Source organism: Camelus ferus, chromosome 7, assembly GCF_009834535.1.
Source record: "Camelus ferus isolate YT-003-E chromosome 7, BCGSAC_Cfer_1.0, whole genome shotgun sequence".
Taxonomy (NCBI): Eukaryota; Metazoa; Chordata; class Mammalia; order Artiodactyla; family Camelidae; genus Camelus; species Camelus ferus.
The window spans coordinates 78,403,772-78,429,180 of NC_045702.1; the positions used below are offsets into that span (position 1 = coordinate 78,403,772).

Sequence of the window (25,409 nt, forward strand, 5' to 3'; positions counted from 1 at the left end):
AAACATGATAAAGATTTGCAGCACGTTAGCGCTAAAATCCTATACATGTCACTTTCACCGTGATTAAAGTTGGAAAATGTTTTGAATGAATTAGAATCTTGGGTTAGAAATGATGACAAGTCACCTGGTCCAGTGGCTTTCAACCACACGTCTAGACTTTTAGAAACTTCCTTAGACGGGGTATCCAGAGCTGGGGGTGGGGGGTGAGGGGCGGCGTCAGGTACCTCGACTAGAGGGCTTTTTCCTACGGCTCCTGCTGCCACAGCTCATCCAGCTCAGTTTCTAACAAAGTGTGTGTTTTTAAATAATTTACTACTTATAGCAGAATTTTTGTATCGTTTTGCCGCAGGCATAAACTCTCACAGGAGAAAGAAAATGCAGACAATGCTAATCAGCTTTATGACTGGAAACAGCAAGATGAGATCAGCAATCACCACGAAGAGTTTTCTAGAGGTTGCTTTCTTTTTTTTTTAAATGTTTATTTATTTGTTATTGTATCATTTTATTTTAAACTGGTGGGGGGAGGTAATTAGGTTTTATTTTATTTTTAGAGGAGGTACTGGGGATTGAACCCAGGACCTCAAGCATGCTAAGCACGCACTCTGCCACTTGAGCTATACCTTCCCCCTTAGAGGTTACTTTTGAATATGACAATTTATTCAGTGGGTCAAAAACCCGTGTAAATGAGATTCATGCATGGTTTGAACGAGGCAGCATGAATCAATAACTGTCTTCACAGGGGAAGTGAGAGCTTTAGCCAACTTAACCCGATGGTCATTTCTTCCCACTTCCTTCTCATCGTTATCAATTCAGATTCCACAGATAAAACTGACCAGTTGAAGTGTAGAGAGATGGAAACTCAGGGCATAGAAAAGACCACATAGTTCTTTTAAGGGCCATTAACAAGCAACAGGGGACCATTAGGCACTGTTGAAAGGAGCCACAGAAACCATACAGCATACAGCATCCCTTCCAGTAGGGGTGAAGCTCGTGGCCCCTCTGTCACAGCTAAAATAGACGCGTTCAACTCTGTGGGCTTAGTCGAACTGAGAGCCTCACCCGGAAAGCTGGGATGACCTTCCTTCCATTCCAAGACGAAGGAATGCAATGTTCAAGCTCTTTTAAAAAGCTTCATTCTTCCCCCCACTCCTTCTACTGGCTTTAGGTAAAATCAAAGAAAACTTCCATCCCAATAAAACGAGTGTCCTTTAAAATACCGACAAGGATTCAGGCACACTCTGATGATTAAAGAGATCGTATTTCTGCCTATTTGTAGAATGCTAATGAAAACAGCTGTTAAGACTGCACTGTACAAGGCAGAAAACAATGGATGCTGTCCAAAGCCCGAAAGGTTTTTCGCATCCTGAATTACACAGGGGACCAACACACAAAGGCAGACAAACATTCTCAGGGTCTTATTTCAATAACTTGATACCTTTTCAGGTCGGAACATTTTACAGCAGGGAGGAAAAAATGTGCATCTACTTTGGAGAGAGAGCAGCCTTCAGAAACTTTACAAATATAACCGTGAAGTTACTATTCAATCAGTCTTTACTTTGAGAGCAGCTTAAAGAGAGAAGGAAGAAAAAGGAAAGAAATGCTCTTCCAATACCTTCCATCACTGGGCAGCTCACCATGGTCTTTCAGCCACATGACAGTGGGGATTAAGGTGTGATCGTGTTTCACTCTGCATTCAAAGGACACTGTGCTCCCCCTTTGCACGACTGCATATTCGGGCTGTTTAATGATCCTTGTTGGATCTGAAATGGAAAGTGACCGTTCGTTATCCAATGCCAAAGCTGGAGAATTCGCTCCAAGTCACATAATACTTGAAAATGTTTTGTCCCCTCTGCCTTACCTTTGATCTCTAAGTGAACTTCATTCTTTGCCATTCCTAACTTATTCCTTGCGACACACGTATACGTTCCCGTACTATCCTTCTGGGCCACAGGGATTTCCAAAGTTCCATTTTCATGTAAAACATAAATATCTTCGCGAAGAGCACTGCCTTTAGCGCCTTTAAACCTTCATTATGGGAATGATCACAGTGAGAAAGAAAACACGTGGGAATTTGAAGTCAGACATAAAGAGCCACGTTCAAGGTCAACATACCATGATCTGCGTGACAGTATGAAGGTAAGAGCCAGCTGCAGGCTGCACCAGCACACTGCATGCTTGCAAATCAGGGCGGGGTCAGTGCAAAGACAGGATGCTAACTGGAGAACTCAGTGATAAATGGTTCTTCAAGAATCAGCACAGCAAGACAAAATTCTTAAATTGCAATTTTCATTATGAGAGATTCACAATTTAATAAACATATCATTACCTACTTTCTTTCTAAATAAGTGATAAAATAGGCAGAATGCAGACTGCTCCTTTTTTGACCTCTTCCCTCTACTGTGCTGTGCCTGCAACTCCATCTGCAGGCTACAGTTCTAAAGAGATTTACATCAAGGTTACGAGGGTTATACTTTTGAGAGTGTATCAGGAAGTGTTTCCGGGACTTTATTTATATCATTGAGGTAGAGCTGATTGACAACGTTGTGTTAGTTTCTGGTGTACGGCGTGGTGATTCAGTTATACATACACACACATATATATATTCTTTTTCATATGCTCTTCCATTATAGGCTATTATAAGGTATTGAATATAGTTCCCTGAGCTGTACAGTAGGAACTTGTTGTCTATCTATTTTATATGTAGTAGTTGGTATCTGCTAATCCCGAACTCCCAATTTATCCTTCTCCCCCTTTTCCCAACTTTGGTTACCGTATGTTTGTTTTCTACATCTGTGCGTCTGTTTCTGTAAACAAGTTCATTTATCTCATTTTTTTAGATTCCACATATAAGTGATACCATATGATATATGTCTTTCTCTGACTTCACTTAGTATGATAATTTCTAGGTCCATCCACATAGTTGCATGGCGTTATTTCATTCTTTTTTTATGGCTGAGTGGTATCTTTGAGATTATAAACAGGAAAAGATTCAGGGAAGAAAGAGAATAAAGCGTGCATGGAAAGTGTGTCTACATTCAGCTCCTGGGTTAGTGTCGGACAGGAGAAGTGAGGATGGATGAACAGCAGGGCCAGGGTGGGGGAGGGGGGACTAGGTACGTTAACCCTGCCCCTTTGCTAGGAAACCTTCTGCTTCTCTTCTCTGCAGTTAACGTGGAGACCTGGGGAGAGGGTGCTTTCATCCCACACCTGGCTTTAATCTCACAGCAGTAGGTGGAGCCCTTCACAGGGTCTGGCACCTCACAGGTGACCCATAAATCAATGTTCCCATTTTCTTTCACTCATTCTTCCAAGCAAGCCCAGGAGGATGAACAGGACTTGTATCAGGAGTGATACAGGCAAGCAGATGGTCTAAAGTGGGAGTGAAAGGACACAGGGGGGCTGGCTCCCAGTCAGGAAGCTCAGTGGGAGAGGAGCACTGGTCACAGCAAATTCTGCTTTTACACTTACAGACCTTTACGCCCAACCCCAAATGATATTTCACTATCAAGGAATGGTCCCCAACCTGTCCCGCCATTCATGAGGTCCCAGAGATGTCCGTGGCACTATAAAACACAGCACCTTTTAATTTTTTTCAAAAACATTTACATACATCTCTGTGGTTGACAAAGTGTGCAGCCAAACAGACTGCACACGGGAAAGTCTTTAGCACAGAGCGAGGAGTTAACAAATATTTGTGAATACATTTAATAATGAATACCGGGGTGGATTCTGCACTGCATTTTTCCTGTCTGTTCTCTGACTAAATCCCAGCATGTTGAGAAATTTGAAGGCTCTGACAAACGTAAATATTACAAACAGATCAGGCCATTACTTACCACTCAATGGTGGGCAGAGGAGACCCAAAGAAGGCACAGTCGAGGAAAGCAGGCCTGTTGGCGATGACCTGATAGAGGGTGTTTGCAAACGTAAGGATTCGTGGCGGCTCAGCTGAAAACATTTTGAAGAGGTAAAGTAAATATGAGAATAAAATGAACATTTAAGCCTACTGTGTATCTTTATTGCATTCTGTTTTAAGACCATTGGAGTTCGTGGTACGGCACAACCATCCTGTCGCTCCCCTGTGTTCTCACTCAGCTATGACACTGCTAGTCACTCAGGATGGAAAAAAGCAAGTTTGCTCCCTCTGCCTCACGCCCTGCATCCTACTCAGGCACAGAATTTTAGTGACTGATTTCTTGATCTACATCTCCTCCTACACTGAGTGCCTGGCAGACAGGGAACGGGACTTACTATCTCCTCCCTATAAACCAGCACAGCAGCTGGCACAGACATAATGGCCAAATACATTTCTGCTGAATAACAAATGACCTCAGGGTAATAATGGGGGTGGGGGGAGGAGGTAGGGGTGGGGGAGGATGACTCAACGCAGAGCCAGGAATCAACACTGCCTCCCAGACGTCCAACAATGTCCTAACGGCTCAGCCCTTCCTGTGATTTACTCACTTTCATTTCGAGCATGAAGGGAAAATACCAAGTACTGCTCAGCTTCCTGACCTTAATTTTGGTTGAAAGGGAGCCGACCACACTTGGAGAGTTGAAATATAATCCCCTGGCATCACGTAAACAATTCTCACATAAATTTTTAACAACTTTGATGTATCTTAGTCATTTTGTCCAATACGAGAAATACAATGTTCACATAAACCCAACCATCTCGGAAGACGTGTACATCATCGTTCTCTAAGCATGTCGTCATGAATGGATAAACAATTGTTCACCTGCGACTTGGATCAAGGCCGAACATGATGACTAATGGTTTATTGTCAAAAATCAGAATTAAGAACTTGTCTTTCAACGTGTCAGTTTCTCAGGGTGGGACAGCAGTAACCTTCAGTTACGACGGGTAGACCAACGCTCTCCTCCTTTTGAGGGGTTTGACATTAGCATAACTGACTGTGAATGAAGCAGCCCGACCATCTGATTATTTCTACAATGAAGAATTTGCCATTATAAAAATCGTGTTATGAAAGAACATGAAGACCAGACTGTAATTTCCTTTAGTGCAGAGTCTGTATCTTTATCCATCTCCGTAGGTCCCTTACAGCGCCAAGTGCTGAGCCATTGCACATAGTGGATGCTCAATCTGTTTCTGCTGAATGAACGGCAATCAACAGCAGTCATTCATTTAATTTGCCACAGCTCTAACAAAGGGAGCGCTTACCCAGCACGTTTACAAATGCATTTGCCAGCAAGTATCCATATTCGTTAGAGGCATTGCACTGATACACCGCACTTGATCTTTCTTGAACGTTTGAAAAAATAATGGTATCGCCATCTATTTTCCTGCTGGGATCATCGGGGGCAACTGTTTGGGTATAAAAATAGAAAGTATATATTTATTCCTCTTTGCTTAAAAGGTGTAAAGCTTGAGATCTAATTTATAGTCAGTAGAAGACTGATCTCGGTATATGCAGTCAGAAAGAAAAGACCAACAGCCTAGGCAGACAGCCTGATTTTCCTTCCTCAGAATTCAGCAATTACTTATCAGCATGGGTATATGCCCGAGAGCCATTTAGTCTTCAATGGATTGATTCTTTTCAATATTATTTTGAGAGATGTCGGGGGTAAAAAGCACACCTTAGGGGTAAACTGCAATACAAATTCAGGAAAACATCACCTTGTTCACAAAGAAACTATGGTTATTTATAAGAAGGCAAGTTAATTATCAAGAAGAGACAGCAAAATCTTGTCCAAAAATACGGAAACTCTCTAGTTCATCCAAACCTGTGTCTTAAAAAAAATTTTTTTTTAAATTTTTAGTGGAGGTAGTGGGGATTGAACCCAGGACCTCATGCATGCTAAGCATGCACTCTACCACTTAGCTATACCCAAGCCCCCAAACCTGTGTCTTTTAAGAGCCTCTTACTGAAATAGACAGATAATTGAATCAAGAAGTACGTAAACAGATACAGGGTAATAATCAAACGGGAAAATATATCTAATAATCAAATGGGAGTTTCCTGCTTTGGAAACTCCTGAGGCTGAAATAGAAAGAAACTGTGGAAAATTTCTCTTAAAGGTAGTAGTTTCAGCTATATCTCTCAAGTACTTAAAAAAAAATGGTAAGACCAGTATGGATCCATCCTGAAGCAGGTTGGAACTGGTCAGGTCCTAACTATAGCGTGTGAATTCAGTGCACGGCTTGCCCAGCAATTTGGAGGCGCTGTGCTCTTGGATATACATTCCTTTTTCTGTATGTTCAACCTTAGGCTGTGACCTTATGTGGCTTTAAAAGGACACTAAAAGGGGTAACAGGTATTTGCCTCAGCGTGCTGACCAAAATCACATCTCCACAACAGCACCCTTCCCCTTAAAGTGCTCTCGCAAACTGAGCCCCGTAAGTAGCCTTCACTTTCGTTCTAAACCCCGTTTTTCCTCTTTGATGACAGGAAAAGGGTGGGCATCTAAAACATATTTACCACTGCATTTAGACTCCTTTATCAGTTAAAAAATTTCAAATATCCGGTCCGTCTGGGGTTTACTAATAAAAACAAATAATAAAAAAATCAATCTAACTCTAGTTACGCGTCCTGGCTTTAGGACACATATTCAAAGTACTGCACCCACTCCCTCGGCATTTGTTTCTACTGATGATGTCTGTACAAGTTCCTCCAAACGGTGCGGCTTACAACCACACGAATTTACGATCACGTGGTTCTGTGTGTAGTGGTATGTCTGACACTCTGATCACCATCAATAGCTAACGTAGGAAATCTTGATACTCCAGTTGGTTCAACTCGGGTGCACCAAGATACTCTGAGGTGATATCTTAGCTCACATCCACGGTTGATGACTCCAAGCATTTCAAAACTGCTTTAAGGAACACGTTCTTCCAACCAGAAGAAAAATGCACATTCTAATTCCACAATTCCTCAATAAATGACAGCAAAGGACTGACATACTGGCCCAGGATGACAGCTGCAGCAGGCAGCCAGGTACCTGAGAATGAAACATCCCTCAGGGCAGCTCACGCACCTGGTCCCAGATCCCAAGTCTAGCATCTCTGGGGCGTTTCTGACTCACACACACTCAGCAGTGTCTTTCCGCTGCCTCAGCAAGGCGTGCTGGAACAGAGCAGCATTTCTGGAGTCTTTTTCTCTGTCAATCATTCTCAGCACTTATGGACCCAGCAGTCAGGCCCTCAGTGCCGGGCTTCCTCAGGGGACTCTCAGTGCCCGCCACGTGTCCACTGTTACTGCACTTCTGTGGACCCGCCAGGCAGTAGAGGGCCGGAAGTGTGGTACCCGGGCATCTTAGACAGTGATGAGGCCCTGGTAGAGATCTGGGTCGCATCTCTCTGGATGGGTGGCAGACTCAGTGGGAAAATCCTCAAATTCCTTCAATATACTAAGCTCTTCAAAGTTACACTACCATGTACTAAGGGGCATAAAGTACCAGTTTTGTAAGATGAGAAGGTTCGGGAGATCTATTCCACAATAGTGTGAACATACTTAACACTACTGAACTGTATGCTAAAAAATGGTTACGGTTGTTAAATTTTATGTTATGTGTGTTTTTTAACCACAAGAAGAATTTACATCACCATGAACGCAGAAGACTGGCTCAATGAACAAAGCCGGAAGGACAATCTTTGCCCAGTGAGGACTCGCCAAGCACAACACACATCATTTTAAAAAGCTTTTATGTAGCCCACAGTTGTGTTTTTCTTTGCTATCAACTCTTTCCAGTGTTATTGCGAAAGGCATCTGAGTGTATCTGCCTTATTTCTGCTCAATGGCGCAGCCTTCAAATAATTATTTTTGGCAAGGTGCTTAGGAATTAAATAAATCCTTTAGGTAAGAGTACGAAGAGTAAATAAACAAATATTTCTCCATGGGGGTTTGGGCTACACTTTCCTCAAGCACTGACTAAAGACACACAGGCAAACCTAGGAACTGTCATGGTGACATACGGAGGCCCAGCTGGTATTGGACAAAGAACACAGTTGCTGGTGCAGAGACATTTGAAGGCTTTGGATTCTGTGTGCTGGCTGTTGGGTGGGTATAACTCTCCAGCATCCAAACCCAAAACACCCAAGGGAATAATAATGAATTCTGGGAACAACCAACTTCATTTGCTATCAATGAACCCTGGGGAAAGAAATTTAAGAGCATAGAAGTACGCCGTACAACTCGAAGCCCCACAGGTGAGGTTCAGAACTGGGGTGGGAGCCTTCCAACAATACTTTCTTTTATTCCACCTCTCCTGACATGGCTGGCAAACACCACGAATGCTTCCAACATTTAGAAAATGAGAATAGTAACAATCAGGGCCACCTTACATGTAAAAAGCACTATCAAATTTTAAAATATCTTTGTATTTGTTGCATAATTTTATTTTAAAAATAACTTTGTGAAACAGATCAAGTGGATGGTAGTATGTGCAGCTGAGAAACCAGAGACTTCATGGTTTGTTTCAGGCATGATTAGTGCTCAGGTTTTCTGAGTTAGTCTACGTATAACCATCTCCTGAAACCTGAACATCTGAGCATAAGGTGGAACAAATCTCTGGGTAAAGAGATGATTTTTCTTCTCCATCTACTTATTCTGTTCCTTATAAGGGGATGCCACTGAGTCCTTTACTCTGGAAAAAAGGAAGAAAGATGCTTGAGTGGACTCTTGGGACTATCCGGGACCACGCCTTCATCACGCCCACCCCTCCTCCCCGACTGCTTAATCACGTGTCACTGGCTTTCAATTTCTCCCTCCAACGTCCATAAAATATCTAACTGTGGCAGGAGGTCTGCTATCCTTCATTCCTTCCACTTCTCATCTTTTAGAGAAAAGGGGCCTTTTAACATCATAAAAGGGTGATCTTAGATACCCTCCCTGGTATCTGAACAACTTATCACAACTCTCAACCGGGATGATTAAAAATCTACAAGTGTTAGGCTCTCCGGCTGCCTCCTGGGACAGGGACAGGGACAGGAATCTCGGTGTCCTCGGCCATGGCCTTGGACATTTTCTTTCCGGTCCTGGGTTCTGCTTCCACAGCCTCCCAGACCCTGAGGGTCACAACAAAATCCAAGTTCTTTTTTGGCATCAGTTCTCTGCAGCTGTATTCTTTTTCCTGACTTCTGCAGACTGTTTCAAAAATATTTTAGGTGGTTTTGGGCAAATTCTATCTTTAATACAGTCCATTTTTTTTTTTTGCTTCAGAGAAAGTTTAAAGGAACCTGGCCAGTCCTGGGGGGTAACAGAGCTTCGGAAGACACTGAGATTAGAGCCCAGACTCTTTCTGAATGAATTCCCCTAGTTTTGTTAAACAGTAGATTCCAGGTCTGAAATGCACAACTACAAGTCAGTAACACTACAGTTTGCTAAAAAATCCCAAATCTGACCCCTCCTTTTCCTGACCCAGCTTTTCCTTTCCTAGTATTTATGTGCATGTGGCAGCCGGAGGCTGCAGAGGTGGGAGGAGAGGGTGGCAGCATCCTCAGGTGATGGTCACCAGCCAGGAATGGGGAGGCTCTGTCTACCACAGTCCCCTGATAATGTCTCTGTTGCATGGCACCTGGTGGAGATGCTGCGTGATGCTGCTGCAGAAGCACAACTGGTCCCTGCCTCCCACCCTCAGCAGCTGGTCCACCCAAGGCTTCTTTCTGCAGCAAGCCAGCCTGTGCTCCCAGCTAACTTCTGAGGGTCTACCCCAGTCCTCCCCGAAGGTTAGGAATCCTTACCATGCTATTTCTATGCCACTGTATACAGCAGCCACCTCTGCTCTCTCTTGCCTCCCCCTGCCTCCCCACCATCCTTCCTCCACGCCCTGCCATCACTGACTGCATCTGTGAGATGCAAACCACCCATGAGAAACAAGCCTCAGTCTCCTGTTTCCAGAACAGTCCCCCATACCTTAAAGGCCGTTGTGTTTAGAAGCCTCCAAATTCACGGGTTAACTATCAAGCAGGGTGGAAAGGGGAGGGGCCTGAGGCTCCTCGAATTCCACAAGTTTTGAACCATTTTCTTCTTCATATACTCCATATCTTGGACCTAGGGGGCCAACGCAAGGTAGGGGCATGAGGGGTTGACTTTGAGCTGAGCTGTTTGAGACTTAGTGTCCAGCCAAGAAGCCACTCAGCAGAAGCTGCAGAGGAACCAGCTGCTGAGGGTAAGGGGTGGGGAACAGCAGTGCACAGAGCGGAGGGGAGGGGAGTCCCCACCAGGGCCTCAAGCCCATCACCTTTCAGGTCTGAGACTCCGAACAGTAATCCACGCACTTTTAGCGTGCCTACCCTATGTGGTAAAAGACATCTTCCAGGGATGCTTCACATCCCCTCGGTGTAAACGTCCAGCGCCTGCTCCCAGCACGGGTGGCCGGGGCCACTGGCTTCGCTGCTTCTCCCCTTGCTTGTCCACCAGAGTGATGCTCTGGGGCACGCTGGAGGCCGAGGGACCCTGGATCCACAGGCACCGTGGAACTCTGATCCTAGCTCTGCTGAGCTCCTGTTTTCCTTCCAGTGTGAGCTTAACAGATACTTTGGGGGTGGAAGAAATGAACTGATTTGGAACCTGATTTGAGAGACTCGGTTCTAACTCCTTCTGCTCTGGACCCAAATGGATGATTTGAGGTTTTAACAGACAGGCTGCATTCTTGTCTCCAGGGACCACTGTCCTGCTTCTGCCTCCTGAACAAGCAGGCTTTCACGTTGATCCTCCCCCCAACATATTTCACTTAAATGGGAGTGTCTATGAGTGCATTTTCAAAGCTTATTTTTTTATTGACATATAGTTGACTTACAATATGATACTAGTTTCAGGTGTACAACACAGTGATTCGACCTTTTATAAATTATACTCCATATAAAGTTATAAAATACTGGCTGTCTTCCCTGTGCTGGATATTACCTCCTTGAATCTTATTTATTTTATACTGAGTAGTTCAAAGCTCTTAATATAGCTGGAGTTCCAGGGTTCCCTGAGAGGTACCACCTGTGCCAGGTTTGGAAGGATGACAGGAGGAAAAATCAGCTTCCTTATTTTATCTCCCCTTGTCCTTGTGGCACTGACCCACCTACATCTCAATTTTCCCTGCTTGTGATTATATTCTGGCTGCCGAGTTTAAGGACTGATCTTTTCCACATTCCCTGGCTCCCCGCTTTCCCGCAGAGTGACTAGATGGACGTCCCCTCCCATTGTCAGTTTGACTGAGGCCAGATCTCCGTGCATGTTTAACCTTCCATAAATCTGAATGGAACCTCTGAGCGGGGAAATGCGGTGCCCAAGCGCTGAGCATGCACCATCCTTTATTGCCATTCTGAATGCATCCCTAAGGAAATCAGACACTGTAGCAGAAAACTTTTTTTTTTTTTTTTTTTTTGTTTTGGGCTTTCTTCCACTTTTTCTCAGTTTTCACTCACATGCCTTTGAGAGTGGCAACAGCTTCCCAACCACAAAGTACTCTCTGCGGCTTTTCCTGATCCTGATCGTATTTAAAATTGGGGGTGGAAATATCCAAACTCAGTTTGCTGGCCTCTTTAGTATCTGTGTTCTCCCAAGAACATATTTCTTTTTACAGTAAACACAGGCTGTCTGTTTCCGAGGATCTGATAAGTACCATGTTGTGTGAGACAAACTCCTAATAAATACTTAAGGAACTACATCTCTCACTCCATCTAGACCTATAGTAAGACCTTGACGGTAAGAAGCAGAGATGTGTGCCACTTAAATGGAATACTATGCAGCCATAAAAAGAACAAGATCATGCCATTTGCAGCAACATGGATGGAACTAGAGAGTGTCATATGTAGTGAAATAAGCCAAAAAGAAAAAGAAAAATATTATATGATAACACTTTTATGTAGCATATTAAAAAATGACACTAATAAACTTATTTACAAAACAGAAACAGATTCACAGACATAGAAAACAAACTTATGGTTACCAGAGGGAAAGGGAGGGGTGGAGGGATAAATTAGGAGTTCAGGATTTACAGATACTAACTACCATATATAAAATAGGTAAGCAACAAGGTCTTAATGTACAGCACAGGGAACTATACTCAATATCTTGTGATAGCTTATAATGAAAAAGAGTCTGAAAAGGAATATATCCATGTATAACTGAATCACTATGCTGTACACCAGAATTTAACACAACATTGCAAACCGATGATACTTCAATTTAAAAAAATCTGCCAGTAGTTTTCAGATCCATTTTAGGGTGAAGACTCTTTCAGGAAAGCCAGCTGAATGGACCTTCTGGTTCTGTAAAAGCAGAACCAATTTCTGATTCTGGCCTGGAGCAAATGAGGGGCCAAATCATTCTACATCATAATCCTGAAGGTTGTCTTTATTGTGAGAAAGGACTATCTTTGGAGATTTCCATGCTACTGACACAGCGTGAGCCTAAGGCTGTGTTTTAAGCAGAAATCGATTCTCTCTCTCTGGGTCTAAAAGAAAGTCTCAACTCCAAGAAGGGGAAAATGTCCAAAGATTCTTCTGTCGGTAGCGGCGGGTAGTGGGTGGGGTCAAGAAAAACAAAAGGCAGTGGGCTCTCCACTGTGTGGCCAGGGCATACAAATTAAGAATCCAGGGGCAGGGAGATGTAATATCCATTTTGTTTTCTTCTTGCTTTGCTATAATGCCCTTCTATCATCTTCAACCCTTTAACCAAGTTTTGTAAAAGTGGCCTTTGCTGGGATTTACAAGACTGTAGCCACACTTTGGGGAGAGTGGCACAGTGGCAGCCTGGAGAAGCTGGCAGAGAGAGAGCCAGGGGTGGTCCGGGGAACGTGGCCAAGGAGGTTACACGGGGCAGCCAGGGCTGTGTGAGTATCAGCAACACCCGGGGAGGGAGACCTGGTCACGGACTGAGCATCGGCATACGGCTGGGCTCAGAGGATGTGCTCTTCTTTGCGTATTAAATGGGATGGTGACCCCTGAGGACGGCAGAACTTGGGAACATCTGGGCTATACTTAGGAACGAAAACCTCTTTAAATTAAGACAGCCGGGTTTTTTTTCTTGTCATATTCACTGTCTCTCTTCCTAGCCTCCCCCCCATCTCCTCTGACTCCTAATATGTTTCCACCCACCATTTGACATCTGGAACAAAGGAGATAATCTAAACTTTTCAGAGATGTTTATTTCTCACCCCGTCATTCCTCCTGTGACCCAGATGAAAAACAGAGGAAATACCACCAAGTTCCAAGCAACACATACTGTTACGTTAATAGCATTAACTATTCAGTCATAACACATTATATCTAAAGGTAATAAAGTTAAAATCTAAAGGTAATTTGGCGCCTCTGTTTAACTTATATACGGCTTCTTTCCTTAACCTAAGTTATTTCATCACCACTTGCTTCCTGTTAAGATGTAGCCATGCTCTGAAAACGTTCTGCAATTGGAGCCAATCAAAGAAACTTACTTTCCATTGGGACTCCATCAAGGAAACTTACTTTCTATCGGGACTCCATTCGACAACCAGCTAATTCTGGGTTTGGGGTTGCCATTAGCTCTGCAGATCAGGGTCCCATCCTCTCCAGGGGACAGCACAAGATTTTGAGGTGCTATGATCCAGTACGGAGCAGCTTCATGAGGAAAGAAAAAAAAACAAACCCAAAATTCAATCAAATAAGTTATCCTAGCAAACTTAGTAGACTGAACTATTTTAATAACAAATAAACATTTGTTAGTTTCACTTTTTCGGCGTGAACAGACTTATAAGTGATGTCAGAGAACACGTCAGATTTTCAAAAGAATGCTTCTCAAAGAGACTCACTGACATCTCTCTATTATTTCTAAAGCCTTTTGATTCAAATATCATCATCTCGTTTTACAGTCAATTAATCAGACATTAAAGAGGTAACAGACTTCTCTAAGGTTGTAGAGCAATTTACAGGCACAGAGAGGGCTAAGAAATACGAATGGAAATTCTGAGCCCTGTAGAACACATATAATTATAAAACTGGGAAGCAATATTTGAAGTTTTGCATTTTTGAAAAATTGCCAAGTTGGTATAGCGTATTCCTGTAAGCCCTTCTGATGTTAACATCTTACAGAACCACGGTACAGTCACCCAAACAAGACATTAACACTGGTACAATACCAGCAACTAAACTGCACTCCGGATTAGGATTTCCCCAGTTTTCCTGCTGATGTCATATTTCTGTCCGAGGACCCTGTCCTGGACACTACGTTGCATATAACCGTCACATCGTCTTACTCAGTTTCCTCCAATCTGACAGTTTCTTGGTCTTTCCTTTGTTTTTTTTAATGAACTTGAGACTTTTAAAGAATACTTATCAGTTATTCTGTAGAACATCTTTCAACTTGAGTTTGATGTTTTCTCACGATTCCGACTGAGGTTTTAGGTGACGGAACCTTCTAACTGCATCTTCTCTGGGCGCATATGACGTCAACATGACGTTATGACATTATTGGTTATTCATCACTTGGTTAGGGTGATGTCTGCCAGGTTTCTCCAATATAAAGTTACTATTTCCCTGCTTTCCGTCCTCTATTCATTAGGAGCGAGTCAGTAAGTCCAGCCCTCCCTCAAAAGTAGGGAAATTAATCTATCTTCTTAAGGGAGGAGGAGTGACGAATTTGTGGACATATGTTAAAACTGCCTCAGTAATTAATTTTTGTGGGAGGGGGGAGGGGGAGAAGAAACACTCCGAGTCTATGCGAATTCCCTGCTTTTCCTTCAGGGTCCATCCAGTAATTTTAGCACTCATCACTGGCTCTTGCCGGCAACAGTTAGAGCTGTGGGCTTCTAACGATGATGTTCTATTTCCTTCATTCCTTCTACACTTACCAGTTGGACTTTTTCTGTAAGGAAGCTTGGGGGAGCGAATTTTTAACCAGCTATAGGTGCACTCTAAAGAGCAATGAGAAAGAGTTTCCAGGTACGATGAATGTTGATATAATTTTACATTATTATTACTGAAGAATATAGTCAAAGGCAAATGTAACTGACGATTTAGGCAGTTGCCTCTCATGAAGGCCAGAGCCATGTAGTTTAGACAAAGATGTACCTTTAACTGTGACGGAAATGGTGTGATGGATGGCTCCCAGTGCATTTTTCGCTATACACTGGTAACTTCCAGAGTCTGCTTCTGTAACCTGAGTGATCTGCAGAGTTTTCTTAAAGTTCCTATAAAAGGTCCGGTTGACGGGGAGTGTTCCATCTTCTTTTATCCAGTAAATAATTGGGGTGGGCCTGATAAGATAAATAAAAACATTACAGAAAAAGAAGTTTACCTAAGTGCTTTTGAGGGTGAATTTTCATGCGACTTTGTAACAAATATAAAGATTATCAGGACTATAGAGACATTTTAACTAGCACCACACTTCGGGAAATAATGCTCGAAACCTTCTGTTTAAGACTGTAAGTTACCATTCTCACAGAAGCAGAATTTCCTCATTTATGGGACACTGTGAATTTAGACTTCAGTGGCCCAGTGAGAATGCTAGCAAGACCTGCTTTACTGAAGGGACCTAATTAACTTCTTCCAAGTCTGATCGGTGAGGCCCTCATAGAAAATTTGGCACAAAGGAACTATGTCAATCAAAGGAATTACCATGAAATGAATGATATCGACTTACAATTTTTTATCAGCTAGTTAAAAATGCTAGAGAAAGAGCTGATATATGCATATGTGCCCATGAGCTTTTACTCACATTTCCAGATCAAATGGAAGAACTTTCCTATCTTATAACAGGCTATGTGATGATGTGAATGAAGTGATTTGAAAAACAGTGCTTTTACTTTAATTTCATTAGTAGCAATATTTTAAAATCTCACATCAATTTTTTTTTAAAGGAGTCCATAGTTGGGAGGGTATAGCTTAGTGGCAGAGCACATGCTTAGCATGCACAAGGTCCTGGGTTCAATCCCCAGTACCTCCATTAAAAAAAATTAAGTAAATACATAAACCTAATCCCCCATAGCTCTCCCAAAAATAAAGAAGCCCAAAGACTTTTTTTTTTTAATGGAGGTACTGGGGATTGAACCCAGGACCTTATGCATGCTAAGCATGCATTCTACCACTGAGCTACACCCTGCCTCCATTACACCAATTTATAGAATTAGGCCAAACTCATGTATTACTCACATCATTTCTCACCTGTGCTTCTTATTAAATCAAGAAATAGAGAGACAGATGACAAGCCAGACATAGGCTCAGAGTTCAAAGATCTGCTTCAAAATCCCAGCCCTATCCCCAACTTGCTCTCTGATCTCAGATTCCTGACCTTTTTGGGCTCAGTGTCCCCAGTTGCCTTCATGGGGATAACAGTGCTTGCTCTGATCTGGTGATTTCAGAAGGTTTTCATGAGGACAAAATAATAATCCATTCAACACATTTGCTGAGCACTCCATGGACAAATCACTGACTTGTGTGTTGCGAAGAAAGAGATTTAAAAATAATGGCCCAGGCCCTCAGGAAGATCAGAGTACTTATCATTAGACATGTGAGCAGGAGTCATTGTAGAATTGTTTCTGTTTGTTTGATAGAATAAAAATAACTGAACTGATAGCGCTGATGAACTCAGCGTGTAGTGTGATTTCCTGACATGGCCAGCAGAGGCCTCCCTGTGTCTCTGGAGGTAAATTTATTCCTGGGGGATGATTTTGGGAATTCTAGGAAGGAATGTGAGACCATGGAGTCACAGGTCAAGGACAGGACAGATGACAATATGCTTCCGAGATCCCGGCCAATGTTTTCAGCAAACGTGCAGCTCAACAGTACCTGTGCTGGGCTGGGCGTGTGAAGGAACTACGGAGAAGCTGGCCCTAGTGTGTGTGCCTAACGGGACAGGTGCTCGTGGACCTGAGCCGAGGTCTCCCTGAAACTCCTGTCACAAGCACGTGGGTTCTGGGGGTGGCACCCGTGTTAAGGGTGTGCCCAGATGAGACATTTGCAAAGAGGCTGGCCTGGTGACTTGCCAACAGGAAGTAGGGGAAGGGGCAGGGTGCCAGTTCCGAGGTTGGGCCCTCAGAGCAGTGTGTGCTTCTGTTAGGAGAATAGGCCAGGGAGGGATTGCCAGAAGGTTGTGAGAAACTCACGGACAAGAGCCCCGCTGCTCTGCCCACAGCCAGCAGACCCGCAGCTGTGACCCCAGTGTGGAGCCACCTAGCAAATGCAGAAGCAGGCTCCCCCAAAATCAGTGGGGTCTGGCCCAGTACAGCACAACCACCCAGCAGACAAATGATCAGGGATAAACAGCTACTGGTTTTAAGCCGCTAAATCTTGAGGTAACTGGTTACATGGCAGGAGCAAAATAATTAATTATAATCAGAGCAGTCATAAGGTGATTGCTGAGGCTTACTTCAAAAGGAACACTGTTACATGCACAAAATATTTTAGTAACGTGAAATTTCATAGGGCCTATTTGGGAAGGAATTATCTAATTTTTCTTGATGCTTGATGGAGTCAGTATAAGACAATGACTCTTCCTATGACATTAATGCCTCTCTATCAACCTATTATGTTTTATAAGAAATGGACATCACGGTGGAAAGTGTTAACTCACAGCCCTTCTGCAATGCACTCGAGAGAAAGGACATTTCCTCTTAACTCCTCTTTGCGACTTGTGTTGCCTCCCGGAGTTAAAAATGTCGGTGGCCTCTCTCTATGTGACTTAGCTGCAAACAAGAAAATCAATATGGCATTCAAAGTTATGAATATGTACATTGAGAAACACAATTCACTCTAAAAATCTAATCCCTTTCAAAACCATTTAACACTGATTGTGAAACTGGTTCTCAACTCCACATAGACACTGTCTGCCTTACAAACAGTCATCACTTACTCAGTTAGCCAGAAGTAGAAGCAATTTTCGTTGTATGAGCACTAATAATAAGGATTATTTTCCTTTTGTACAGTTTCCTAATTTGGGTTAGTTTTTTATGAATTTCCAGTGGGTTGGTAAATTTTCAGAATGTAGACGCACAGAGGAAAATCAAGTTACCAAACTATCCAGTCCTTAAGATTAGTGCTCAGGTCAAAGTGAAAACAGCTATCTTCTGGAAGCTGTTAGGTTCTTCTGAAAGGTATGACTATGGAGGGGTTTTGGTTTTCACTACGGACCACATGGTGGTCAAGTCCATTGATTAACATGGAGATAAATCATGGCAGGTGTCTAACGTAACAAGATCTCCAAACTGCAAGGTTTATGCAAAACAAAACAAAACAAAACTTAGAAAGTGACTGACAGAGGACTGGCAAATTGTGCGACATAAATTAAGAATAAGGGTGGAGTTAAAGAAACAAATTGGTTTCCTCAAAGGAAAAAATGAAGAGGGCTCAAGTCAGAGACCTCGGTGAGATTTATTCAGGCTGACTTTGTATTTATAGAGAACTTGTCTAAATGTGGCCTCATCTTCTCAGAAAAACTTAGAGTAGAAATCATACCTTTATAAGGTTCTACAGCCCTTTACAGTTTTTTTTGGGGGGGGTAATTAGGTTTATTTATTTAATATTTTTTTCAACGGAGGTACTGGGGGTTGAACCCAAGACCTTGACCATGCTAAGCATGTGCTCTACCACTTGAGCTATACCCTCCCCTACCCCTTACAGTTCTCAACATTTTAGTGAACTAGCTACCTGATGCTCATAAAAGCTGAATGAAAAGGTAATAAGTGAATGATTCTCATTTCTCAGAGGAAAAATCTGAATACCACAGATGGTATTACTTGAGACAAATTAGAACTTTCCTAAGATTTTAGAGATTGTGGAGGAAACCTTGTTGCTCCAAAATCACTTTGGGAATGATTCTGAAGCCCATATTTTTCAAGAGTATTTTAACATAAAATAAGGTAAGACAAAAAAAAAAAATAAAAGTAAGGCAGGAGTTGTGGTGTGTCTACGCTGGTCACTGATAGTACCTTAATGATTGTTTTCTTCATTTCTCAAGAGTAAAAAATTAATACAGAAGAAATTCTGCCTTACAGATAATTAAGAGGACCCCCCCCAACTAGAACCCACAGTTTTCCTTGTTTGAGTCTATGCTTGAGAGCCACATTTCTTTTAAGGAAATCAAATTCTTTTCTTTTTAGAATAATGAAGTTAAATGCTCTATTTTTAAAAAGATTACTTCCACTGAAGACAAGGACTCTAGCATTCAAACAAAACTAAGAGAAATACTACTGCTAATAGCTAATTATAAGACATTGGTAAGGTCATGTGAAGAGATGGGAAATATGATGATTTGCTATCAAAAGCCACTTAATGTTAGTTGCCTAAGGTTACTAAGACTTTGATGGGTTAGTGTTCTAGCAGGTTAATGCACCCTGTCAATTCTTATTACTTCATGAGAAAAGTTTACGAGCAAGATGATAAAATGAAAAACATAACTCTGAACATACATGGAGAATTTGTTTTCCAAATCTTGCGGAATGGTTCTTTACATGGAAACAGTTACAAGAACTTTCATTAGCATACATACAACATGGAACGTGTTTTAGTGACATGTTTGAAAGCTCAGAGCTGAACTTCATAGGAAACATACATTTATTCTAGTGGCATTAAACACGTAACTAGGGATTTCATAAAGAAATAAGGTTAAACAGCCATGGAGGTGAAGTTAGTGGACTAAACTCTACAATGAGGGAGGAACATCAGTTACAATCACTGTAACTCACCACCATAAAACTCAGTGTCACTCAAGTTAGCAGCTATAGTGTCATTCAATTCATCCACTGAAATAAACAGAATATTATGAAGAATGCAAAAAGGAGGGGAGAGGGTATTCCAAAAAAAAAAAAAGTACTGGGGAACAAAAGCAAACTCATACAGCTCTGCTGACCAAGTGCCATCCCTACCAAGTATGAACAGTGCTTTACATTGTACACGACTATCTGATTACCTCACTCAGCCACCCCCAACCAGGACTAGGTGAGCATGTACCTAACGCAGCAGGACTGCCAATTAAAGGCATCTTGGAGCACAGAGCACGCGCAAATGCTCAGGACACCAAGGAGATCCAGAAAGTATCGTGGAAACAGTAATGGTAATCACAGCAAAAAAAGTAAAATACGGTATTTAAGGTACGCATGCTCCTTGTAACATATATGCTAACACTAGTGACTATTCACAGCTGCTTTCCTCATCAGTGAACCCGTAATGAATACCTTTGTGCATATTTGTAAATATCATTGCAAGAGAGTTTCTGGCAGCTGAACTCTTACCTGAAATCACCTTCACAGAAATAGGCTGTTTCTGCTGTATGGTTTGAGTGTGATTAAATCTGGCATAACAGATGTAGTCTTCGCGGGTATCCTCTGGGAGGACGTTGGAGAAATAAAGGTCTCCGTTCAGACCCTGGGAAACTCGCTCACTTTGCGGAAGTCTTTGAAAGGCTGGAGAAAGGCAGAAGAGAGAGAGCTAGATCATTCCATCGTAAAGTGGCCACTTTCCAAACTAGCAAGATCAATGGATCTACTAATAATTCTATGAACTTCACTTGAATGTTTTGTTTTCTATAAAGCTCTTTGAGTAAAAGCAAATAACTGTTAAAAAAAAAAAAAGACATGTATTACAACTCCATTTGTACTTGCCTGACCCTAATTTCTCTGAAGTGGGGTTGGAGGTGAGATTAGAGTTGTACTTTTCATAATATTTAAGTTAATCTCTAATTGTTAAGCACAGATACACACATGTCTTAGAAATAGCATTAAGGAAGCTTATAAGAATGCTAACTTGGGTTGCACCAAATACATGGTCGATACCAAAGACAGTGGGATACCTAACTGTGACGAGCCAGGCCCTGTGCAAGGTGTCAGGAAGACCAGGGTCCCTGCCCCATCTGAGCTCACAGTCTAACCGAAGAATCAGGCGGCAAACAGGCAATTAACAATAGGGTGCAATGATGACCCTATTTAATGGTACAGATGTGCCCCTCAAAGGGCCCCCAGCCCCAGCCTCTCTCACCTCCTCCACTTTTCCTTTTCTGAGTTACTTACCAGCTTCTAACACAGTGTGTTTCACCTGTCATGGGCATGGTTTACAGCCTGTCTCCCCGCGCTAGGAGTTCAGTTCCAGGATTACAGAGACCATCATCTGCTTTGTCTTTGGTCGTCAAACTGAAACTGTACCGGGGCGCTAACAGGGGCCCCATAATTAAGTGAATAACTGTCAGCGCTCTGAATTCCCAGTTTCGAGTTCAGCAGTTCACTTCCCCTCAGGTCCAGGGGCTGTAGCCTCAGGCATGGAGGAGAGGTTTTCTAAGGAGGACTCAGGGAGTGGGATCACTGGCCTGTGTGTGAACTCACACTTGGCTGGCTAGCATGCCTCAGGAAGCTTCTGATTCAGTTCACACAGCCTTAACGGGGAGAGTTCTTCAGCCCAGAAGTGAGAGAACTAGGAAAAAAATCGCACCTCCCACCCGCCTCTGGCCAGGTGGTGTGTTTCCTGGAGGACATCTCCAGCCTGAGACAAGCAGTGACACTCCCCCTGCAGCAGGTACCCCATCTAACATTTCACAAGATGCCAAATTATGGTTAAAAGCCCGCAGCTCCCTTGGGCAGGATAAGACAGGGAAATGAAGAGCCAGAGCTAGAAAGGATGCTGGGTAACCATGTTAGCCAAGTTCTTGGTCAGGACTGGGGTTTGAGTGGAGGTTGTAAATTCACGGTTTTCAGCCATGAAAGGCTGAAAGGGGAAGGACTGTTTGTTTTTGTTTTTGTTTTTTTAAAGCTCAGAAAAATAAGGTCCATTTATTGAACGAATACGAAGAGTTAGAGACGTGCACGCATTTTTTTCTCTTCCATTCCTCCTGCTGGGTTTTACTATTGATGGGTGTTGGGAGATCAAATGAAAGGGAATGGGATTTTATGAGGGTGGTAGCACTTTGCCCACTGAGTCTATAACTGAGCAGGTCCCAGGACAGACCCCTACTGCATACCCTTTGCTGCAGCTCCCCTCTAAGTACCCAGATAATAGTATCTCATATATATTTCCTGAGTTTTCCAGATGCTTAAAACCATCACCAATGGGAAGAAATTAACTACCTGATGATCAAAAGCATGTAGCCCCCAGATCTTCTGGAACCTAGGGCTTGACAGTGTTGACCGCCCTGTTACCTCCACATCAACCAATCAGAGAACGGTGCAAGAGCTGATCAGGTACCCTGCAGCCCCCCATGCCCCTCCCTCACCTGGCCTTTGAATATGCTTTGCTGAAACCCTTCCAGGAGTTCAAGGTTTTCTTGGGCATGAGGTGCCCTGTCCTCCTTGCTCGGCCCTGCAATAAACCTTTCTCTGCTCTAAACTCTGATGTTTCAGTTTCTTTGTCCTCACGGTGCAGTGGGCACATGAACTTGCCTTCGGTAATAAGTCTCTTTGCATTGTATTAGAAAAAAAAAGTCTGCAGATACGAAAACGTGATAATGTAGGAATAACATGGTAATATCATCTTGCCGGAAGAATACTCTACAGATCTGAATTTTTTTCTCATATTCCAGTTGCAAGTTCACATGCAAGGTCCAGATACTTCGCCAACAGCCTAAAATGTATGTAAATGACATAGCCAGCAGTGAAATATGTGGAAAATAATTAGTTACATATTCAGATGACTCTGAGACATCACATGTACACGTCTCTTTAGTAAGTGGAAAAGTCATCATTTCTGAATAAGAACCTGGGGACCAAACGCTGGGCCTCGTTTCGGCAGGGACAGGTGGAAAGTGTTATTCTCAACAACACACACCACTCATTTACACTTGATTTGTTACCTGTTTTTCAAAATCTGTAAGAGCTGTTATGCACTAATAAGGAAAATATCTTGGCGCATTTACTCATTTTGTATTTATTTTCCATTTCTTTGTGGCACTTTCTCTGGGCATGTTCATTTAAGAAGAGTCAAAAATGGAAATTAAGTGTTAGCGCTCAATGTTACTTTTAGTACTGTGAACAGCTGGTGATTGCGAGGAAATCCTGCCTCTGAGAATTGAATACATTTCCTACAAATATGTTGCAACCCTTCCCACCATTTTACCCAAATGACTCTTTGTCAAGGTCAATGGTGATCACTTTGTTGCTAAATTCAGTAGTCATTTCTCAGGCAGATCAGAAGTCATCCATCTCTCAGCAGCATTTGAAACAGTTGATGTTCTGTCTTCTTGACACTCCTTCACTTTGTCCTGGGGATGCCCTCTTGTCTTTCCTCTCTTCCTACCGCGCTGACTGCTCCTCAGATGCTTTCCTGGTTTCTCCCTAAGTTTCTGACCCCTGGAGGGCTCCCGACCTCAGTGCCCAGGCTCTGCTCTGCACCCTCTGTGCTCTCTCCCACAATCCTCTCATCCAGCCCGGGCTCCAAGCAGCACCCTTGCACTAACACTCTTACATTGCTGGCGAGAGCCCTGAATCTCCTGATGTGTGGAGCTCTGACGCCTGCCGGGCATCTCTGCCAGAGTGTCTCCCGGGGCTCTCACATCCAAAACCCTGGTTCCTAGTCTCCAAGCAGAACCACATGCTATCAACCTCCAAGGTAACAAGCTAACCTACTAGCACAGGAGGTTTGGAAGGATGGGAGAGGCAGAGTCACAAACAATTTCCTGGGAACGGGGATGGGGTGGACAAACATTAAACTGCCTAATGACTGACCTCATTTCTCTGTGCCTCAGTTTCCTCATCTAGAAAGTGGGAAGAATAATCAGAAATGCCTCATAGGACTGCTGAAAAAAATGGATGAGATCACCCATGTAAAGTCTTAGCAAAGGGACTGGCACTCAGTAAATGCCCAATAAATATGGGCCATTGTTGGGGATAAAAAAACACCCCAAAAACTGAATGAAAAAGACATAACACGTACCTAACAACCTGATTTCCTTTCCTCTGTGGATGTGTGCTCTTCCAGGAAATGGCAACTCCACTTCACCCGCTGTTCAGTCTTAGACTTTGGGGTTACCTTTGAGTCCTCCCTCCCATCCCCACCCTGACCCCAATAAATCCTGGAGGATCTACCCTCAAAAGAGATCTGGAATCTGACCGTTCCTTACCCACTCAACTGCCACAGCCCGAGTCTGAGTCCCCATCAACTCCTGCCCAGATCACAGCACTGTCCGCCCTACATGGACTGAAGTGATGCTACAACTTCTTCTGTTTCAGGTGAAGTCACTCCTTCAACATCCCCCTACTTCATTCAGAGCGAACACCAGAGCCTTTCGCACTGAGCCCTGGGCTTTCCTGGCCTTTTTGCTCACTCTTTCCCTGGGCTCCCTCAGTCTGGCCACACACTGGATTCTCCGCTGCTCTGACACCCACCAGGGATGCTCCTGCCTTCCAGGGTTGCACAGGATTTCCCCTTCCACACAGATACGGAAAGGCCTGCTGCCTCTTTCATTAAGTTTCTGCTCAAAACTCGGCTTATTTTTCTCCATAGCCCTCATGGCCAACTGACACATTTTCTGAACGCATTGATTGTCTGCTTCCTTCTCTACCCCCTGCTCTTCCCGCTGTATAGAATATAAATTCAGTGAGAGCAGGACATTTGTTTGGTTTATTTAGCAAGGTGCCTGGTACTCAAAGTACTGAGGTGCTCAATAAAATAATAAAATAGATTGAATGAATGAAATGGCAGGTGATTTATATTCCTGAGCATCTTGAAAATATTTTATAAACATCTTATGAGTTACAAGAGGTAATCACTGATTGGGACAGCCAATAATCATAAGACTCTTAAAGAAAGAAAAGTTCCTATTTTTAAAACTTACAGTTATCCATCCAGAATATTATAGGTGGCGGTAACCCAAGCGGAGGTCTGCAGGGAAGTACCAAAGACTGGCCATTTCGAAGTATTATTGGTTCAAGTTTTTCTTTGGTCCACAACGGTGATCCTAATGAAATAAAACGAGTTATTTCTTCTAAGTTATTTCTGCATTGGAAAATAAAAAGAGTACTAGAAAGAATGATAAACCAAACTTTTGGAGACATGGTAACTTGGAATTTACCTACATTAAGATAACAACAAAAATTTGTTTTAAACACAGTGTTAAAAAATGACATTAATAGTATAAATTTGGAGTCAGCAGTTCCATGTCTAGAATTTATATTAAATAAATCCTTAATAAGATGTATAACAATTTTGCTACAAGCACAGTCTTCGCAAAAGAATGAAAAACACTTATATGTATGAAGATTTGCTAAACAAATAATTGTACACCTACACTTTTGAATATCACACAGTATTATACACAAAGTATACATATAAATATATAAAGTATATATATAAACAAGTCTACTTGTTTATAAAATTAATATAAAAATATACATGATATATAGGTAAGTCAGAAAGGTTATAAAATAGTACTTCAGAATGAGCTTGTTTTAAATGCATATATACACGTCTGCCTAGATAAAAACAGAAAGAAAAGTAATCTCCTTGAATGAAAAGATTTGTAATTTTAAAATTTATTTTTTCATTTATAATTGATTTATTCTATAAT

The 25,409-nt window shown here is 42.6% G+C and overlaps 1 protein-coding gene across 13 annotated transcripts in view; it reads right to left on the bottom strand.

Annotated features, from left to right (window-relative positions):
• Window positions 1-25,409, bottom strand: part of NRCAM (neuronal cell adhesion molecule) — a 268,306-nt gene that overhangs the window by 42,908 nt on the left and 199,989 nt on the right. For all 13 annotated transcript variants that reach the window (XM_032484246.1, XM_032484240.1, XM_032484235.1 and 10 more), the window contains 10 exons: window positions 24,678-24,800; window positions 20,155-20,325; window positions 19,609-19,665; window positions 17,499-17,610; window positions 14,999-15,183; window positions 13,418-13,549; window positions 5,183-5,326; window positions 3,837-3,948; window positions 1,859-2,025; window positions 1,613-1,760 (listed from right to left, as the gene is read on the bottom strand). In XM_032484246.1, the coding sequence (XP_032340137.1) occupies window positions 1,613-1,760; window positions 1,859-2,025; window positions 3,837-3,948; window positions 5,183-5,326; window positions 13,418-13,549; window positions 14,999-15,183; window positions 17,499-17,610; window positions 19,609-19,665; window positions 20,155-20,325; window positions 24,678-24,800 (1,351 nt within the window). The remainder of the gene's footprint in view (window positions 1-1,612; window positions 1,761-1,858; window positions 2,026-3,836; window positions 3,949-5,182; window positions 5,327-13,417; window positions 13,550-14,998; window positions 15,184-17,498; window positions 17,611-19,608; window positions 19,666-20,154; window positions 20,326-24,677; window positions 24,801-25,409) is intronic.